The sequence below is a fragment of the Musa acuminata genome, chromosome BXJ3-9 (genome assembly GCF_036884655.1).
Source record: "Musa acuminata AAA Group cultivar baxijiao chromosome BXJ3-9, Cavendish_Baxijiao_AAA, whole genome shotgun sequence".
Classification (NCBI taxonomy): domain Eukaryota; kingdom Viridiplantae; phylum Streptophyta; class Magnoliopsida; order Zingiberales; family Musaceae; genus Musa; species Musa acuminata.
Genome location: NC_088357.1, coordinates 10,381,222 through 10,401,615, shown reverse-complemented (window position 1 = coordinate 10,401,615; position 20,394 = coordinate 10,381,222). Strand labels below are relative to the sequence as shown.

Sequence of the window (20,394 nt, the reverse complement as noted above, 5' to 3'; positions counted from 1 at the left end):
CTTGGACTACTTCGATCTGCTGAACAAACTGTGCATTGTTCTGCCTTCTGCAAACACCCTTGCTAGATTGCGACTCCACGTCAATACAGCCCCCGCTGCACCACTCAAGGCCTAGCAACATGCTGAACTCGTTGCACACTTCAGCCTCCTACGGACGTTTCCTTTACATGCCGAAGAGAAAGTTTCAATGCTCCATGGCGCCGAATTTCGGTCGCCTTAGGATGGCCGCGAACATTTCATCGTCCGCATACAAGCCCATGCATGAGTACCGAATTCTTTGAGTTAGCAATTCCCCTCACCTCTGTGAGCTTTGCACAACTCTTTCGGTCGCTGAGCAACTCATTCCACCTTGGATGGTCTCATCCTTTACTAAACGCTTCGCTTGCCTTGAGCACCATCAAGTATAGTTGTCAACGTTGAGCCGTAACTCAAACTTAGCCATCCCAACCTTTGTGCGCTACGCATTCTTCCAAGTTTATCTGTTCTCATGGTGCTTCTTGCGCGAAGGGTTGGTCATTCCTCTGAATGCCAATCTCAGATGCCCGCTCCTCCGAGCAACTCCTTTTCCCTACATCTCCATGCCCGTTTTCCCCCAAACGGTCGCGCGTGTGCTGACTGCCCTCAACGCAGCCCCGCTAGGTCCCCCACGTTTACATGATAAGTGTTTCTATGAGTGCTTGTCCCGCTCTGATACCATCTGTCACAGACTTAGCTGGTTTTGCCTAAGTCGTACGATACCCTTGCGTGTCCGTCCGCAAATGTCAGCCTCCCCGAAGCCTCCTATTGTCCCTTAGGACCAACAAAAGAGAGAACGGGTTAGAGAGAACGCCTCACTCGGGATCCACAAGCAAACATCTCCGAAACACTTCATAGACAATGCAAATTACAAACAGACTTTACAAGTTCTAAACAGTTACACAATAAAGGGTTAAAATGGTCCATTACAGATCGAAAATCTCTCACACGTGTCCTCATGACACAACCTTTATTTACAAGCCTAAAGCTACCACCAACCTAACTAAAATGGGACTATTAAGCCTTCGACCGTCCCTCTACATGCTGTACAAAGCATGAACATACCAAAAGACACGGACATAAATAAGCATTACATCAAACATCCTGTTTAGAAGTTTGTCCGTGACAGTATTGACATTTGATAATACTTTTGTGGAACTGGCATTTCATTATCGGAATTTTATAATGTTTTCTGATGCAGTTTCTGGAAAACCTCTTATAGATATGAGCATAAAGGTGATTGTATGGAGTTAACATCTTTAATCAGTGCATAGAAATTTTCTTTTACTTTATAGTTTAATCTCATGAAACCAAGAATGATTATTGTCACAAATAAATTGAATGGATCAAAACCATTATTATTCTTCTGCAGCAAATAAAATAACAAATACTATTTCTGAAACCCTTTTTTAAAATGAATAAATTATTGGTTGATTCATTAGCAAACAATCTAGATGGCAGCAGTTAACTTACCTTTTCATTTTCTGTTGCTTTTTCTCAATCAAGATGTTTTTTTCTCTTGTTTCAGGATCTGGCAAAGAAGATTTCTTTATTTAAAGGGCTTGTAAATGGTGGAGACATTGCAAAACTTCAAATGATACGCGACGCTATACTGGAAATGAAAGCTCCATTTCAGCTGGTAACTCTTATGGGTATATGTATTGTAACATTAGATTGATTACATTTTAATGTTTATCTTCTAGGTGAAACAGGTAAATTGATATTATGCATAAGATTTGTTTTGAAGTGGAATTGTACTGTGGTATGTGGCTATGCACATGATTGCAATGCCCTTGCTCCACTATGCGAAGCCCATGCCATTTACATTCCTGCATCTCTGTATATCCCCATGGTAGTGCATGCACCCTTATCAAGTGTGAGTATCTGATTGAGACAGCGCCAGCTTGATAGTCACCGAGTCAATTGTGCATTGAACATAAGGCTCTAGGTCACAGTCAATTGTAAATGTACTTGGTCTCATGTAACTTAATATTGGTTTGATGTCGTATCTTAGTTTACATCATGGCATGCCAACAAAGATAAAATTATAAAACAAGTCATAACAGTACTAATGGTCTAATATGACTAGATTTGATTGTGTATACCATTCCCTTGGAAAGTCAAAAAGAAAAAATAACTTCCTATCAATCTGCTTAGAATAATTCATATATTAATTTCAGAGAATTTCCTTTATCATAACACTGCCTACTGCCAGTCAATTGCCATCATCAGCAGATGACTGCTGTTTCTGGCATACCTATTTTCTCTGGCAATTGACATGTGTAGTCTGTGTTCATGCCATTTTTCCTTCAGATTTAGATTCAGAATTTTGGTTAAGACTCTTCCCCTCCATGGAAGAAAGAAATCATTACAAGGCAGTTCAGTGCTCTTGACAACATGGAAAATAAAAAAGGTTAGAGATTTGTGTTAAAAGACTTGTTAATAGGAGTTCAATTATGTGTAGATCCCATGTACCGGAAACATGTTGGAATTGTTAGAAATATTTTTAGAATGTCATTGTCAGAAGGGTAATATGTGCCACTTATAAGTTGGAGCATAGAAGAAATATGATTTCAGATGGTATCTAAAGTCTAAACATATAATTTCACCACTGTTATATGACATTCTAAATCCATCAGACAAATAATCATTGAGTCAACAAGCAAACCAAATCATAGAAGCATATTTATATGAAAAAGATGAATCAGAATGAGGTCTATGACCTTTAGCACCGTTTGTTGGACTAACTACAGGCTTAAATCCAATTCTTCCCTTAGATTTCATTATTCTTTTTTTTTCTTTTGGTGATGTAAGTTGTATTTTCAATAGTGGTATGGTTAAACACCACCAAACTGCTTTCGAAGACTACTTATAAGCATATATTTCACATTTTATAGATGATCTTATACTGTTTCCACAGATGAATGAGCTTAAACACAAGATGAAAAAATCATTCTTATATTGGCCTGGTGATGAGAGTGAGGAGAGGTGGAATCAAGCCTGGCAAGCCATAAAGAAGGTCCTTTTCTCAATACCTTAATGCTTTAGATTTGCATGTGGTTGCCATTGGTAGATGTCCATAATTTTTTTTGGAAAAGAAATTTAGTTGCAGTTAGTGCAACTATATGATTGAATTACTAATTTCATTTAGTGGCTATATCATGGGATCTCAACAAAAGCAACGCATTATGTTGGTTATAAGTTCAAATTGCTTTTATTTTTTATCTTTTAATGGTTATTAAAAATAAAAAGTGCTCAATCTATGCTCTTAGAGCATGTGTAAACCTTTCAAAGATTGACATCGCTTTTGACCAAGATGCTTTTGTAACATGTGTAACTTTTTCCATCTTCTGTAACTGGCTTTAAAATATCAAAATTTTGCTTTTAAATTATAATTTCAAGGTCAATTTTTTGAAATCAATTCCAAATTATGTCAGTTTTGCTTTCTGATGCTTAGTTTTCTTAGTAAGCAGCATTCAACCAGTTTATTTAATTTCAAAGTTTTGAGCTGAAAAATTGTTCATCTATAGCAAGATCATTCAAGTTCATGAATAAACTTTTAGTTATTAAGGTCAAGAGGAGGAATGCTTCATGGCATATCATCATAAAGTTCAACCTCAAGAACAAACAATTAGAGTGGTTGTGGATTTCTCCACCTTTAATTCCAATTATCAGACCCAAAGGGAAGAGTTGACACCAAAATCATTAACACATTTTTTTCTTCTTTCCTTGATCTTAACTTAATGGAAAGATCTCTAACTTATTGTGTATTATTTCTTGTAGTCAAATATGGGTGTGTTTGATGCTATTTTAGTTGTCAAATAATGCCATGTGTAATCTGTCTCTTTTTTGTTCATATTTATAAAGGCCTTATACTTCACTTGTAACCTCCATGATGCAGGACTATTATGATTTACTTTATTTGGAATTTACATATTATTTTAGAGGGTTCCTTGGAAACATGATAAGCTATTACCAAGATTATCTAAAGAGAAAGGAAAATGGAAGCCAAATAAATAAGGAAAGCGATGAACGTTGGGCTTGATTGGGTATTTTAAGGAAAAAAGGATATATATAATGGGTTAGTGGAGAATTCAAGACATGATTGAATATTCCATTCCCATTGAAAATTTTAATCATGATTAAAAAATCGACAAGTAAATCTATCAATTAAGTATCTTATCAAAAACGAATACAAGTTTTCTAAGAAAAAAAGAAATGACTGATATGCTTTGATTTATAGGATGTAACATTTCTTGATTGTATTCTTTCCCTTTTGTGTTTTTTTCTTTTTCTTTTGTACTACTTGTGAATCTATAACAGGGGAAAGAGTTTGTAATCTAGAAACATCATAATGTGATTTGATGAATATAATTTATTTTTACATAATATGTATGAGATCACATTTTCATTATCGATTGTCTGATTTCATCATCCATGGATGAGAAGTATGAAGTTGTGATGCCTTCTTTTCCAGAAGTTCATCCTTGAAACAGTGCAAGTCTAGTAGTTATTTTTTCTGATTGTTTAACTTATATAAAAGAGCTAATCTTTGAGACAGAGTGAGTTAGCAGTTGTCCTATCTGTTTTTTTAATTGTCTTAATAATTTTTTTTATATCCCTTAACTATCAAATCATAGAATTTCTTTTACTTGTATACGTACTAATCTTACACTAGATTGGTATTAGATCCACTTGTCCGACAACTCTCCCCAAGAGGCTTGTGCTGGATTATGCCAACACAGGAGGGCATTGCAAACAAAGTTGAAATCCTTAACTATATGTGTGTTGGATGGCTTCCTTTTCTTAGTTGTTGGGAAAATTATAAAGGATGGTATCTATTGTAGCGAACAAACCATAGTGGTAATCGCCTCTTATTATAAGAATAAGTTGCTATTCTTGAGATCCAAATGCAGCCATGTTATTTCTTTAGCAATTTATAATCTATTCCAAGGGTTCATATATTGATCACCTCCTCCTCCTCCTTGCCATGTCACCTTTGCCTCCGCTGCCTCCTCTTCTTCCTACCCTTCCTCTTCTGCCTCCTTTTCCTCCTATCCTTCCACCTCTACCTCCGCCTCCTCTTCCCCACTTCTCTTTCTCTCGTCTGTGGTATTGGATCCTAATAACCTGCACTGATTCATCTGATATCCATAATGAAATGAAATTTTGATTCATGATATGGATACATTGTACATTGGCTGGCATGAAATATAATCATGCCATGCTAAAAAGTATCAACCAGATCTCATGCCATTTCACGACTATCCTTGATCTGCACATAATGGTGCAGAAAATGGAGAATTGGAAATTTGCTTAAGTGTATTTGACTTTTGACTGAATTTGGAACTGTCTGATCAAAACCACTCTTTGCAAAAATTCTTGGATTTGTCTCTAATTACTGCTATGATGTCAAATTCACTGGAGAACTAATGGATTACTACCACTATTTCAAGAACATTCAGGATGCATAATTTCTCATCAACATAAGATTTATGTTCTCCCTTTTGTCTATACTGGATCAGTTAGATGTTCTAGCCATACCTACATAGGTGAGAATTATTTATTTTAAACCTCTTAGTTTCCATGAGATGTAATTAAAGAGGAATCCATGTGCCCAGCTCAGTTACATCATTTCAAAAGTTTTCCAAAGTAATCTTTATAAAATTGCAATAAGTGCTTGCATAAATATATTATGAAACTTCCAGGTTTGGGCTTCAAAATGGAATGAAAGAGCATATCTTAGTTGCAGAAAAGCTAAATTGGACCATGATGATCTCTGTATGGCTGTGTTAATTCAAGAAGTAATCAGTGCTGACTATGCTTTTGTTATCCACACTCGAAATCCACTTTCAGGAAATCCCCATGAGATTTATGCCGAAGTAAGTCAATAACAACAAAATTTTGGACTATTTTTTCAATGACCAAACAATCATCTACTCTTTTATCGATGATCAGATAGTGAAGGGCTTGGGTGAGACTCTAGTGGGTGCCTATCCAGGACGATCGATGAGCTTTGTCACCAACAAGTCTGCACTAAATTCAGCCAGCGTAAGACATATGTAGTTTTCTTTTTCACTTTCAAGTACTCCTACATGTTCAAACTTATGATATTAATGGATGCATGAATGAAAAAGGAAATTGCATTCTGTAAAATAGCAGATACTGCAGTTCGTGCATTATATTTGAGGTTCTTTATATCTGATATATTTATGACAAAATTCTTGAATTGCTTTTCATAATAAACAGTTGAATGCTTGATTTCTTGAAAAGTTTTGTCTGATGTTGTTGAAGTTGGATTTCAAAAATTTATACATACATATGATAGAAAAAATAAATCAACCAAGTTGAGTTAAAATGATCTGAGTCACATATTTGGCTTCAAATCAGTCCATAGACATGTGTTGTTCTCTTTTGTCTTCTTTTCTTTTGTTATTTAATAAAATACAATTGAAAAAAAAATACCGAAGGAAGTTCTAGATTGTTTTGGGTATTTTGTATTAGTTTAGTATTCCTCATAACATTTCATATGGGTGGGAGTTTAAACAAAATATGATGCACCTGGACTCCTCAACTATATATTGGCTCTAGTGTCCTATTTTCTTATTCCCTAACTATCGTTTGATTGAATAGTATTAACAATTTGTAGTGGTTATATCTTAAGCAAAAGATCATTATATTTATGAAGTGTCTTTTGCGCTTTTTAAGCTAAGGAATATCTTGTATGACATCTGTAAAAGTAAATAGTAACTGTGCTGCCTAACCAGTATAATTCACAAATAAGAGTATTGTGAGATACTGAAACTGCAGGATCACCAATTGAGGAGTAGTTTTCCAACCCACGACATTGCATCTCCATTTCAGGACCAAATCAAGTGTGTTGCTGTAATCCTTGATAAATTTGTAGATTGACAAATCGGATACTTGGAAGTTCCCTTCAAGTGCCAAAAATTACAGGAGCTTTTCGTACTTATAACTTTCTTATAATGTAATACAGCATACATTATAAGAAATTCAATGATAATTGTTTCAGTTCAGAGTCCTTTAGATGAGAAAATCATGACATCATGGAATCTTGAAATTGCAAAATCATCAAACTTTCAAATCTTTGCCTCCGCTTCTTAAACTGTTGAAAGGCTTCTTGCTTATTATTTGGTTTTTGGCCAAACTTTTTGAGTCCTCTTAAGGTGCAAAATGTTAGGGAAAGTATTCAGTAATTAATCTATGAACATGTTCAAGCATAAATTACACATGTTTCCAAACGTTATTGACCTCGTAAAGTATTGCATTTATTAGATGATAAATATCTGATCAATGTAAAACAACTGAACAATATGCTTCTTGCTTGTTGATAAAACTAATCAGAACAAATTATGCATTAAGTCCCTCCACATTACCAACTGCTATCTTATTTTAGGCTTATGCCATCAGACTTTTTTATTACATTCTTTTATTTTTCAGATCATTGGTTATCCAAGCAAACAGATAGGTTTGTTTGTAAAAAAGTCTCTCATATTCAGATCAGACTCTAATGGTGAAGACTTGCACGGTTATGCTGGTGCGGGACTCTATGACAGGTTTTATATTTTTACTTACAGGCCATTGTTACTCTTAATATTTTCCTTCAACTTTTTTAATGAACTGTGGCAAAATAATAAGGATAAATCAGTAACATTCTGACATTCAAGTTCTTTATTTACTTAAATTACAGTGTAACCATGGATGAGGCGGAAAAGGTCCTACTGGACTACTCATCTGACTGTCTTATTTCTGATAAAAGCTTCCAACAGTCGATTTTCAAGAAGGTTGCAGAGGCTGGAAAGATTATCGAAGGTGTATATGGTTCTGCACAAGACATAGAAGGTGTAGTGAAGGACGGAGAGATTTACATTGTTCAAACAAGGCCTCAAATCTAGAATATATGACATAAATATGCATGAAAGCGAAGACTGGTAGTGAACTTTGGGCCACCTAGGTATTTGTTCTGTATATTTTCTCGTACCATTGCCATATAACTTGGTATACTAAATTATGCATCTTCATTGTCTAGGTATAATAAACAATTTTGCTCTTGCATCCTCAGCTTAAATAACAAGATTGTAAGTTATTTTTTCCTTGATTAATATTCAGCAAACTATATATGAAAGGTGACATGAAAATAGATTTGACAACGGACTTGGTAAGTCCCATTCTCTTGAGAACTTTCCAGTTAGTTTCAGAACTGTCATGGATTATACTTGCATGAAGATAAAAAATTTTCAAATGTCTTTGGTTCTAGTACCATCAAAAAAACATTTTATTTGGCAGCCCCACCACTGCCCTGGAACAGTGTATTGTGAATAAATATTTATTTGGGTTGGACTGCTCATGTTCAGTATGAAGTCAAGTGAAATGTTGTTTTTCTGATTCCCTTAACAGGACTGCAAGCATGCTGCAATTACCAGTCTTATATAACTGATTTCTAATCTAGATTAGAGAGAATTTCTTAGCTCAAACACTATGTAAGCCCGTCTACATGTGTACCACTACTACTACAGATGATTTCTATAAAACTTTATGTGCTTAGGGGTGCGTGCCATATGTTTTCTGAAGATTTAATTAGTTGGTTATTGTCATTTCTTGCCATTCATCTGAACTTATGTATGGTTGATCCATGTAGAAACCTGCATCATCTTTCAAGCTTATTTAGCTTTTTGACTTTGTTGTGATATCTTTTGTTCATCCCTCAAACACCCACTAAAATAAGTCAAAAGTTATGAGCATAAATCTTCATGGATCGTAGCCTTTCTTGCGCACTTGCAATAATCATGGAGAATCATTCTGGAAGAAGTTGGACATCTTTCTATATCATGCATCAGGTATGAATTGATTGAAATCTGCACCAAAAAGAGGTCTGAGCCAATACTTTAAAGATGAGAAATCATTACTATGCATGACAAAAGAACAACCAGATGGCCAAGAAAAAGGTAAATGAATTCTTTTAATGAGCTCCATTATCCAAGTGTTATACCTTCATCATTTGATGCATCAAGTTCATAAGAACACTTATCATCTGAAGCTGATGGTCTAATCTTGGTTGAATTTAAGCTTTCATGAAGAGAGTTGAAGACTAAAATGCACCAGATAACAAGCAGATTACTAAAGCCAATGAAGTAGATGCTGTCATCATACATACACCGAAGACAAAAAGAAAGAAAAGAAATCATAGACCAGAAAGACAATGATTCACATATCACAAAGAAAGCTTAGGTGATCTGTACAGTGTATTAGATCTTTCCTCTCTATATAAAATCCAATAATTTCGAGAATTATTGGATAAAAGCATCCCGAACTGTGCATCAACTTTTACACATTCGAACATGATCCTGGATTGCATACAAAATGCAAGGTTTAGCACTGCAATCGTGTACGAGGCACATCAACCCTCACAGCACAAGACACCATCATAATCCTAGTCTGTTCTATTACTGTCATTACTGGAAATACACTGAGACAATGCGGGGCAAACACTGGATGATGACAGGAGAAGAAATGAGAGCTGTTCCCTCTGCAGCATGGGAATCCCATGAAGCGGCAGGCGCACCATCCCACGATTTGCTCATGGATTCCAGAGGATGGTCGTCTCAGCAATCATGGAAGTGACGACATAGGGATCCTTGTTTGATGTTGGCCTCCGGTCTTCGAAATAACCTGAAGAGATCCACATAACACATCCATTATGACTGAGGACTAACATTTCAGTTAAGCAAATCATCGAACAGTTGCAAGGAGATCAACGTTTTCCATTCTTCTCCGTCTCGCGGCCTACTCGAATGGAGGCTCCGCGATTGGCGACTCCCTGTCGAGCCAAGCAAAATCATGATCACTGAGAACAACGAAGAGCATAAGTTCGATCGTACAAGGAAGCAGCGTACCCATACGAAGGTATTGATATCAGCAATCTCGTGTCGCCCGGTGAGACGACGCTCGTTGCTCCTTGTGCCTCTTGCCAAGAGCTTCTTGTCGGCCTCCTTGATGATTTCGTATCCTCCATCGCATCTCATGGACTTGGTGCTGCAAGCCACAAGAACAAGAATGAGAGCCTGATGGCAGTGTGAAGGTGCGGCGACATGGATTACCAGTAGTTCGTGTGAGCACCAGCACCATTCCAATCTCCCTGGCAGTCAGTCACAACAAAGAAATGGTTTCAGATACCATTTCAGGGGATTGCTGATGGGAAAAAAAATGCGAATGCAAACCTGACCTGGATTGGCTTCGGATCAAAAGAAAGAACTACACCTGCAGTTTCGGTGATCCTGTGGATGAAAGAACATCGCAAGTAATCATGAGCTTGGAAGTGTTCTGTTCTCAGAATGATCGAAACACGATGTTAACTGTCAAGTTTGCAGTGATTACCTCAAGAATGTAACGAGCAACCCACAGTTCATCACCAGCAGAGATACCAACAGCAGGGGCCAACTTGGAACTCCCACTGCATGCCGAAGATACGTAGCAACTGCTTAGAAACGTCATCGAGACAGACAAAGATGGCAGCTTTCACTGCAGAGAGAGACATGAGGATTACCTGACTTCCCCAATAATGCCACCGATGTTGATACCAGCAAAAATACGAGCCTTGTAATGAGCATCAACTATGTCTCGGCCAAAAGCTTTTGTCTTCCCCGGCAGCACAGAAGTAGGGTCCCTGACATGAAATGAACATTACTGTTTGTTGAGGAACAGGACTGACTGATACCTCAAAAGAATATAACGAAAATTCTTTTCCTAAATAAATCAACTAAATTTACATTTGATCAGAGAAACAAAAGCATGAGAGAAGCATCCTCTGCTAAGCCTATCAAGAACTTAAAAAGACCCCAAAGACTTCAGCAAGAAAGAGGACTTTTCATGCCTGAAGATAATTAAACTACCTTTTGCAGGAGGGTGTACTCCCCTGTTCAATTCCATACCTATTGTTCGTTTAGAATGTGAAGCAAGGTCAGACTTTATTTAGAGAGAGAGAGAGAGAGAGAGAGAGAGAGAGAGAGAGAGAGATAACATATCTAGGTATATAGATATAATAATCGTTTTGACTTGCATCCAAGTTAATCTAGTATTATTGAATTTATTAAATTTATTATATTATTTTAAAATTTATGATCATATATAAAATACATTTTAAAACTTTTAAAATCTAATTAGATAAAATTATTTTAAAATAAATTTTATTTTAATTTTAAATTTTTTTATATCTAACTAATCAATGGTCCAAATGAGAGAATTATAGATTATGTGATCTTATTTAATTAGATAAGATATATTATATATCTGATTGAATTTTAATTATAATTATCACTCAATAAAAAAGAAAGTTTATTTATGATAAGATTTCTTATAAGATGATTTTGTCAAGAGGAACTCTCCTACATTTTATCCTAAATCTTATGTGTTGCCTGTGACCTTCTAATGCACGATTATCCTAAACCAATTAAGTGTATTTATGTGTTGCCTATGGTGCCTTCACTATGTGCATCCATCCATCGTCTGCACATCACCAACCCTCCGTGGTCGATCATGACCAGCAACATAGTCGTAATCTTTGTGAAATGTGGTGTGCCTGTTATGTATGGCCTGCATGAAGCATACAACCATCATGATGCATGACCTTGTTGTTACGAACTTAATTGGTTTTACCTAAGTCTGTATGCCACCTTTACGTATCCGTTTGTAAAGATCAACCTCTCCAAAATCTCCTATGGTCTCTTAGGACCTACAAAAGAGAAAACGGGTTAGAGAAAGTATTTCATTCAAGATCCACAAGCAATCATTTTAATAAACACTTTATAGCTAATGTAAATTATAAATATAGACTCCACAAGCTCTGAATGATCGTATAATAAATAGTCCAAGATGGTTCACTACAAATCGAAATCCCTACTTACATGACACAATCTTCATTTATAAACCTAAAATGACTACCAAAATTAACCAAAATGGGACTATAAAGCTCACGACCAATCCTCTACATATTGTGTAAAGTATGAACAAAACTGAAAGGCGCGGACATACATAAGCATTACATCAAATATCCCGTTTTCAACTCTGTGCATACTCATTCTCACAGAGTTGATCGACAACTTGGCATTACATCACCCATAAGCATTCTCACGGAGTTGATCGACAACTTGACATTACATCACCCATAAGCAAACAAGGAGTATGGAGGAATAGATTCAAAGATCAAACATAATATATCATGGATTAATTTAAAAATAATATTAATCTATCAAAAGATGAACATATGTAATCATAAATAGATCTAAAATTTCTTAATAATATAAGTTATTTTGATTTTAAAACATGATTCTAACAATAATTGTAAGCATAAAAACTTTAAAAATGCTTTTATTATGCAAAAAATTTAATATTAGAATCTAAATCAAATAATAATATATCAAGATTAAGATTGTATACCTTTTGATACCATTTGGAATATTTATTTTATCTGTAAACTTATGGTCATCGAAAGTTATATCAATGTTGATTTGCAAGAAAAACCATGCTCATCTTCTTCTATTTTGTTATCCACCACTAAAGCTACGAAATAGAGACTAAGGAAAATTAAGATTAGATCATTTTATGTAATCCATAAGAGATTCTGTCTATTTATAGGTGAGAATAGAGAGTCTAAAATAATAAAATAGAAGAGTCCCTCCCATCAAAATCATCTCTTAAGGAATTTTATAATAAATAATTTTTTTATTAATTGATAACTATAATTAAAATTTAATAAAATATATAATATATCTTATTTAATTAAATAAAATCATATAATCTAACATAGACACTCACAAATGAACATCTTGATAAGGTTATTGTAACTACCCACCAATTCCCTAAAAATGAATTGTAGCTTCTGAGTGAGCTTAAAGACACACAAGTGGGACACAGTGGCATATTCTCATGAAGCACTTTTAATCTCATAAAGATGACTTGAAATGGTTCAGTTCCAGCAACAAGGAGATTGACTGACTTAAGCTGCAAGTCTGTTCCTTCACATCAGTTCCTGGATCAACTTGTCATCAATCAAAATCATCCGTCACCAAATGGTTTCCATGTGAGTTGGCAAGACGGCCAGTGCTACAATGAGAAGAAGATTCTTCTAAAAGACTAATGATTAGGGCCATCAAATGAAGACCACTAGTGCACATTGGCGACTTCCCGGAGAGCATCTGCTTATATGTCAGAATCTTATCTGCCAAGGCAAATGAAGCTGAGGACTGCAATTTTGCAGCAAACTACTGCAAAAGTAGTTTGAAGGCAAAAGGATGATAAATGTGCTTACTGAATGAAAATATTTTCTCCTGGCTTTGATATACTCATCTGACAGGGCTCTCTCTTCTCGTAGACCTTGTTCTTTACAAGTGTTATCTGATGGTAAGTAGAAGTTGCTTTGGCTGGCACATCACTTTGGTTCATGAGATCAATATAGTGAAATAATGCAGTCACATATTACAAAACATGTTATGTATCTGAGGCTTGATTGATGTGGATCTTTTGTAGTATCATGATTCTGTGTTTGAAGCTCAACCAGTGGTTGCTCCTACTAATTCAAATATCATGAGGGCTACCCAGAAAAGGTTCAAATTGAAGACAGAAACGTTGCACCACACTTTGCATGGCTTCTTTTTGGCATCAGACCTGTTCTTGGTCACCAAGCCTGCCCCCCAGATGTCTCATCTGTGGATATGTACTTTGTTTTCTTCATAAGACCTCTATATCGAAGCAGTTCATAAGATTACTCACATTTACGAATCCTACTACCTAAAAATTACATAAATTATGCTTTACACAATCTAGAGATGATTGAAAACCAAATGAAAGTACAAATTTCTAACAGAGTCTAAAAAAAACGAAGCAATCAAACCACTTACAAACTGCCCATAAGCACATTGCAGCTTCAATCCATCCTAAATCTTATAAACCTTCAGATACCATAGTGTTGTTAGAATGGTTCGAGTAGGACTCAGAAGTTTCTCTTCAAGTTACAAAGCTTCAGTCAAACTCTGGAAGGGCCAACCTACTCACCTCACTCATATACCTGTGGTCATAATTTGTCAGAAAAGGGTGCCCAGAAACAAAGCCAATAATTTGATAATGCAATGACAAATCCTATCACTCAGCCATCAGCAATACTGAATTCTATTTTAGACACTCAAAAGCTGATACTTTTGGCTCATGCTTTGAAGTCTCAGTTTCAATTATCTTCATACTGAATAATAGACATGTTATTCTCCTCTGAATATCTACAGTGGAGAACACACTAAAGGCCGGAATTCCAGAGTTCTGAGTTGTCTATTATTAATGAAATCATGCTGTTCGAATTCAACCAGTTGAGGGGATCACTTTTGCTAATCTTAATGCCCCATCTTCAAATGTATGATGCTAAGGTCTGAGACTAACAGTCATCATTATTTTGTAGGCTCCGAATAAACTGATGTCTGATTAATCAGTGAAGATTGAAGAGTTTTAGAGATCTAAATCTCCAAGTCATTATCAAGACTTGTATTACTACGTACTCAACCTTCAAGCCATTCCAATCTCATATGTGGGTGCTACAAAACGAGAATTGTAGACAAAATAAGAGGGAGAGAGTCTTCCCCAAGCTGGTAATAAAGTCGGTTGCATGACTCATGGATTCTTAATCTTGAAACTTTCTTCTCAAATGATGGTTTCCAATCCCGTGATGGAAACCACTTAAGCACAAGTTCTAAGGAGTGGGTCCATCTCACCTGATGTGTCATGATAACCCCTATTGCTTTTGATGTGCAACTAATCAAGGTGTCAAAACAAACAGCTGATAGAGATTTGGAACCTTTATAACAAAGTCTTGGGATTGAATAAGGCAGATAACAAATATCTTTGTCTTTGTTTCGTGATTTTCGTACGATCGAATTCGATCTTCACCGTTTATCTTTCCTCAAATTTTGAATTGTGTGCTAAAAGAATAATGTTTAGCAAATCGACATGTAGTGATGATGTTTAGACGTTTTTGGGTACTATTTTTAATCATTTTTCTTCCATTTTTTATTGATAACTTTATGCCTTTAATATTGATGGCAATGGAAAACCATGTGTGGGAAAAGAGAAATTCGACAATAAATTATGTCTCCATCTTCTTCATATTCATTAAGCCCAATTGACACTTTTCACCAAAGGTCAAAGTCCAATGCTGATTGGTCAAACCAGAACCACTTATACTAATTGACCAAGAAATCCAAAGTTCCCATTTCGACAAACTGAATTCAAATACTATTGGCGGCATTTCAACCTACTATGTAGAATATAATTGATGCTACTACTTTCAACACTCTACTACGTATCCTTTTATCCACACAATCCAAGTAGAAGTGGTCTCTGTAGCGTCTCTTTCGTTACCCACACACACACACACAAGTGGAGGATAAGAATACTACATATCGAGCTGTCTTGGCTGCTGCAAGTCTTTGTGTGGAATACTAAATGTTCATTTCCTCGTTTATAGTTGCTAGTAGTAATTATATAAGTTCGACCACAGAGCAATCGATCGTCATGATAACACAGGCTTTCTGAAAGCAAGAGATAAGAATTCATGAACACCATACGATCAATCTCCACCAACCATTTTGGTGCAAGCACGCATCATAATCTCTTTCTATTTCCAAAGAAATATGGGCCCATTAGTTTCACTTGACACGTAGATGAGACAGGCATAAGGTTCGAGATTGGTTGAGCTATAAAGGAAAGAGAGGAGTTGATAGGCACTCTCTGTGTGCCCTCTTCTAATTCAAGTGGTTTTGTTGTGAGAGAATGGGGAGGAAGCCATGCTGTGAGAAGGTGGGGTTGAAGAAGGGGCTTTGGACAGCTGAGGAGGATAGGAAGCTCGTCAACTTCATGCTCAACCATGGGAAATGCTGCTGGAGAGCTGTGCCCGAGCTTGCAGGTTTGCTTCTCTTGTGATCAGGAGAGTATGATTTCTGGGAGGGAGTTCTGAGGGGAACAGGAGTGCTTGGGCTGAGCAAATGATCTGGTGTTGTTGATACAGGACTGCTGAGGTGTGGAAAGAGTTGCAGGCTAAGGTGGACAAACTATCTCAGGCCTGACCTGAGGAGGGGATTGCTATCGGATGCCGAGGAGAAGCTAGTCATCGACCTCCACTCTCAGCTCGGCAACAGGTTCTTTGCCCCCTCTCTCTCTCTCTCTCTCTCTCTCTCTCTCTCTCTCTCTCTCTCTCATGTGTAATGATATGTTATTATGTTTGTGTTGTTGGGCTCCACTTTAGCTGAAGCAAAAAGCCTTTCTATTTCCCTTTACTTCTTCTGGTAGATGGTCGAAGATTGCATCTCATCTCCCCGGTAGAACAGATAATGAAATAAAGAACCTGTGGAACACCTACATAAAGAAAAAGTTGAGGAAGATAGGCACCGATCCCCTGACTCACATGCCCATCATCCCTTCAGCCAACGAGCAGACCCACCAGCAGCCGAAGCAGCAACGGCGACACGGGGATGCTTGGTCTAATGGAGATCAGAAAGCCGAGGAGGCCACCTCAAAGTATTGTTGTGAGGTAGATGAAGCACCGGAAGCAGAAGAGAAGAGCGCAGTGAGCACGTCCGATCGTGCACCTGACATTGCTGATGCATCCCTTAGCAGCTGCCCCGAATTCTGCACTGATGAGGTGCCAATAATACAACCGCATGAGATACTGATCCCCTGTGGTTCTTCTTCTTCGTCTTCATCCTCATCATCATCATGCTCCTCCACCGGTTCATCAGCAAAAGCTGGGCCGATCGAACCTGCTTCATTCATGGAGTTGCCAGAATCCACGTATCTCTGGGGTGTGGATGACTTAACTGTATGGTTTTCCATTCATGGAGAGGAGCTATGGAAACATGACCTCTTCTGACTCTCTTTTCTGATGGTTTTGTGATTTGACGAACAATGAAAATCCATTTTGCTGAAAAAATGATTGCAAAAAGAGTCTTCTTAAGTTAAATGTGCAGAAAACACATTCAACTATTTGATTCGATGTACGTTTCTCCATCATGAACTTAAATACAACCACAAAATGAAATAAATAGCTAGACACCAATATCCCTCAAAATGACAAGTTAATAGGTGAGTGAGTAACAATAAGGCTGCGGTCAATCAATCTACATGTACGTCATTTGGTCATGCTGAGAGAAAATGATGTGTGTGTGTGTATATATATATATATATATATATATATATAGAGAGAGAGAGAGAGAGAGAGAGAGAGAGAGAGAGAGAGATTGACTTCAATCCATGTTAATTTTTGTATTTAGTTGTACAATCATATTATTTTATAATTATTGCTATAATATTCTTCTATCCATGTTGCGTTTTGACCATGTATGGATAGAAACATTTTAGATCCGGTGCCGATATTTTGATGTCTCGACGTTGAACTCCGAGATTAGTTTCTGCATGACTCTGATTACAATGAGGACAAATAGGTGCTACATGGTCAAAGTGCTTCCATCATCAATTCAATACATGTACATATAAAACTCCAACCGCTGTATATATGCCACTGCAACTCACCTCATTAAACATGTTCTTGGTTTGGACGACGATCCAAAGTTGCTAAAGTCTATCAAGCTGCACCACTATCAGAACAGGTTAAACTTGAAAATTATGGCACAAGGCACCTAGTTTTTGACTGTTTCTCTCTGGTCAATGCTAATGGTTCCAACTTTATGAATCTTTGAGTCGTGGTGGGGATGTTGTCATTCACGACCACAGTGACTCTCTCTCTCTCTCTCTCTCTCTCTCTCTCTCTCTCTCTCTCTCTCTCTCTCTCTCTCTAGTTGACGTGGACTTGTAGTTAATGTCAAAGTCAACAAAAATCTTGGTTGAAAATTGAGGTTGTGGCAACTAGTGCATGGTGAGAATAAACATGACATCATGCTTGCATCATTACTGTAAGAATAATAATAATAATAATCATCATCATCATATTGATCATATTATACGAAGCCTCTATAATTAAATGCCTTGTTATTCATCCCCACCATGACTCAAACTCTTTATTCATGAAAAAACCCCCTAGTAATAATAACATTAATAATAATAATATTATTATTATTATTAATATTAATAATAGTCAACCACTATATAAATTTCTTGTTGCCACAAATAGAATTAATTGATTAAATTGCATATCTATACCTTTTAATTCAATTATTTTTGTACTTACCTCTATTATTTTAATGGTACCATATATATAACTTGAATATATATGTGTATATCCTTGTAGTCAATATTTTTGTAAGTTTATTATCATTTGACTGAAAATTATTTAACACATTTGTAACCTTGAGAATGTGTGTGTGTGTGTGTGTGTTAGAAGAAGGAATATACGTGAAGAATGAGCAGATATATTGATACCTAAAAGTTCATAATACTTTGGTGGCTATTATATGAAATAACTTTCATTATTTATGTGGACAAATATGAGAGGTTGGAACTAATAGTCCAAATCCATTTGAACTATATGTATATTCTGACAATCTTATCTTAAGTAATAGGTCCAAAAGCTTACCAAACTTTCTTGCTATCACAATCTCTCACTTGAAGCATATTAGAACTATTAAGTAACCCTAGAGTTAGGGTGTTATGAAACACATAATTCACTAGTTTGAATTCACATGTGGAGAGTTAATTGCTTATTTTGGACTGACTTGGAATGTGGGTTCATTTTGTGCTCCCAATCATATCATAAACAGGGACCATATTCGACTGTGATACATATTTGTCAATTTGAGTGTGTGTTACACTGCAATGTGTTACTTTTGTGAGTTGAAACCGAAGTCAATTCCAAATTGTTTCTTCTTTTTGTTATTCTTTTGCATGTGATAACTGGAATCTGATTTTTTTTTTTTTATTGAGGATATTTAATATGATGTGTTAGAGTTTTTTTGATTTCTTTTTATTCACTCATCTATATATATAATAAACTAATCATGTTAAGCTAATTAAGACTTTATATTTTTAAAGAGAGGAGTGGGGCTTTTTCTTTTCTTTATTTTTGCTTTAACCTACTCTTTTTTTTTTTTACTTCATATGCTTAGTTAATATATTTTGCTTTTGGTAAGAAAAAAAGGTTTAGCAAAAAGAAAGAAAAGTTTGATGGAATCTTTAGGTTCCACACAAAATCTACAAAGACTTCATGCATGGTTTCTTACTTTTGCAAGAACCTGGTATCTTAGATCATAAATTAGAAAAAGAAAAACACTTTGACTCTAGATTTCAAAAAACTAATATTAATCCTAATTCTGTCATTTATCTTATAGCTATATGATGTGACTCAGTTTCCTTGTAGTTGTAATGGTCTGAAATGGGAGATGTTGTTATATGCTCATCTTTTCATAGGTGGGGTCCAATTACTCATTTTTTATAATACATGCATGTGGTGACATGACATCAGTGAATCCAAATGTGATAGATGCTTGGGAAAGGAAATATGAAGTCCGAAATTTGAGAAGCTGTCTCCCATATGAAAGCATGACACCATGTGAGCCACTCCTTTTCTATCAAATCTTTTTATAACAAATAATGATTATAAGAATATTTTGATCTTTTCTAAGATTTAAACAGTCTAATTGGTGAATTCTGATTCTGATTTTTCCTGTAACTATGTTCCAGAGACAAGGCAAAGATTGAAGACACATATGGACTGCTATAGTTATTGATGTAGATTACCTATGACTCCCAATACCGACTTGCTTGGAGTTGCCTCATGAAAGAGAGCATAGTTTGTGGCCTCAGCTATCGGATGATGATGGACATGACAGAGATGTAGTGGTGCATTATGAAATGTGAGGAGGAGATGCTGCAAAGAAACATCACTTTCAGTATTTTTCTGCGTATAAGAATCCATGAAATCAATCTCCCAATTGGGTGAAGATGAAGAGCACTGATTAATGACCCCACATGAGGTTCATCAACCTGCTGACCAAACCCAAATAGAAAGGTAATTTGCAAGCAACCTAATCTTACTCTATGTAAGCCAACAAGAATCAACCCTCAGTCCTTATTTTTAGATCAATTTCTCTTCATTGGAAATGCATGCAAAACATATCCTACATGTTCTGTTTGAGAGAATGGCATGGAATATTCGATGAATCATGCATGCTTCCCTGATATTAAATATAGTCTCTGACAAATTTGGAAGTATTGCTTTTATACCAAAATCAAAGAGTTTGTTTTTGCCTCTAAGAAAATAACATGCACAAAAGAAAAAGAATGAAAAAAAAAAATTCGGCACAGAATATGCTCTAATTCAGCACAGAAGATACAATATAAGTTCTCCCTGTTAGATGATGCCATTTGCTTTCT

At 36.1% G+C, this 20,394-nt stretch overlaps 3 protein-coding genes across 12 annotated transcripts in view; 2 read left to right on the top strand and 1 right to left on the bottom strand.

The window, feature by feature from the left end:
• LOC135583718 (alpha-glucan water dikinase 2-like) overlaps positions 1-8,186 on the top strand; it is a 30,008-nt gene extending 21,822 nt beyond the window's left edge. For 7 of the 9 annotated variants that reach the window (XM_065168342.1, XM_065168347.1, XM_065168343.1 and 4 more), the window contains 6 exons: positions 1,544-1,654; positions 2,936-3,034; positions 5,724-5,897; positions 5,974-6,066; positions 7,477-7,592; positions 7,727-8,186. In XM_065168342.1, the coding sequence (XP_065024414.1) occupies positions 1,544-1,654; positions 2,936-3,034; positions 5,724-5,897; positions 5,974-6,066; positions 7,477-7,592; positions 7,727-7,931 (798 nt within the window). In that variant the 3' untranslated portion in view covers positions 7,932-8,186. The remainder of the gene's footprint in view (positions 1-1,543; positions 1,655-2,935; positions 3,035-5,723; positions 5,898-5,973; positions 6,067-7,476; positions 7,593-7,726) is intronic. The other 2 variants (XR_010501368.1, XM_065168344.1) reach the window with 2 other exon arrangements.
• A 1,036-nt stretch (positions 8,187-9,222) lies between these two features.
• On the bottom strand, positions 9,223-10,701 carry LOC103998157 (glutamine synthetase cytosolic isozyme 1). Of its 2 annotated transcripts, XM_065168349.1 has the most exons (7): positions 10,580-10,701; positions 10,411-10,486; positions 10,259-10,310; positions 10,134-10,171; positions 9,930-10,068; positions 9,793-9,853; positions 9,223-9,705 (listed from the first exon to the last, which is right to left on the bottom strand). In XM_065168349.1, exons 1-7 carry the CDS (start codon positions 10,641-10,643, stop codon positions 9,614-9,616), a joined length of 522 nt encoding a protein of 173 aa, XP_065024421.1. In that variant the 5' UTR covers positions 10,644-10,701; the 3' UTR covers positions 9,223-9,613. The 2 variants fall into 2 exon arrangements, with proteins under 2 accessions (XP_065024421.1, XP_065024422.1); XM_065168350.1 differs by lacking the exon at positions 9,793-9,853.
• Positions 10,702-15,584: 4,883 nt separating this feature from the next.
• On the top strand, positions 15,585-16,989 carry LOC135650262 (transcription factor MYB20-like). The gene is made up of 3 exons (XM_065169537.1): positions 15,585-15,976; positions 16,079-16,208; positions 16,360-16,989. Exons 1-3 carry the CDS (start codon positions 15,844-15,846, stop codon positions 16,937-16,939), a joined length of 843 nt encoding a protein of 280 aa, XP_065025609.1. The 5' UTR covers positions 15,585-15,843; the 3' UTR covers positions 16,940-16,989.
• The last annotated feature ends 3,405 nt before the right edge of the window (positions 16,990-20,394 follow it).

Bases quoted from the DNA above. Each gene is read 5' to 3' on its own strand.
- LOC103998157 (XM_065168349.1), bottom strand. From the start codon at position 10,643: ATGCTCATTACAAGGCTCGTATTTTTGCTGGTATCAACATCGGTGGCA. The intron at 10,311-10,410 runs GTAATCACTGCA...TTTCATCCACAG, and splicing joins TTGCTCGTTACATTCTTGAG to GATCACCGAAACTGCAGGTG. The intron at 10,069-10,133 runs GTAATCCATGTC...TGTGGCTTGCAG, and splicing joins GGTGCTCACACGAACTACTG to CACCAAGTCCATGAGATGCG.
- LOC135650262 (XM_065169537.1), top strand. From the start codon at position 15,844: ATGGGGAGGAAGCCATGCTGTGAGAAGGTGGGGTTGAAGAAGGGGCTT. The intron at 15,977-16,078 runs GTTTGCTTCTCT...TTGTTGATACAG, and splicing joins AGCTGTGCCCGAGCTTGCAG to GACTGCTGAGGTGTGGAAAG. The intron at 16,209-16,359 runs GTTCTTTGCCCC...TTCTTCTGGTAG, and splicing joins CACTCTCAGCTCGGCAACAG to ATGGTCGAAGATTGCATCTC.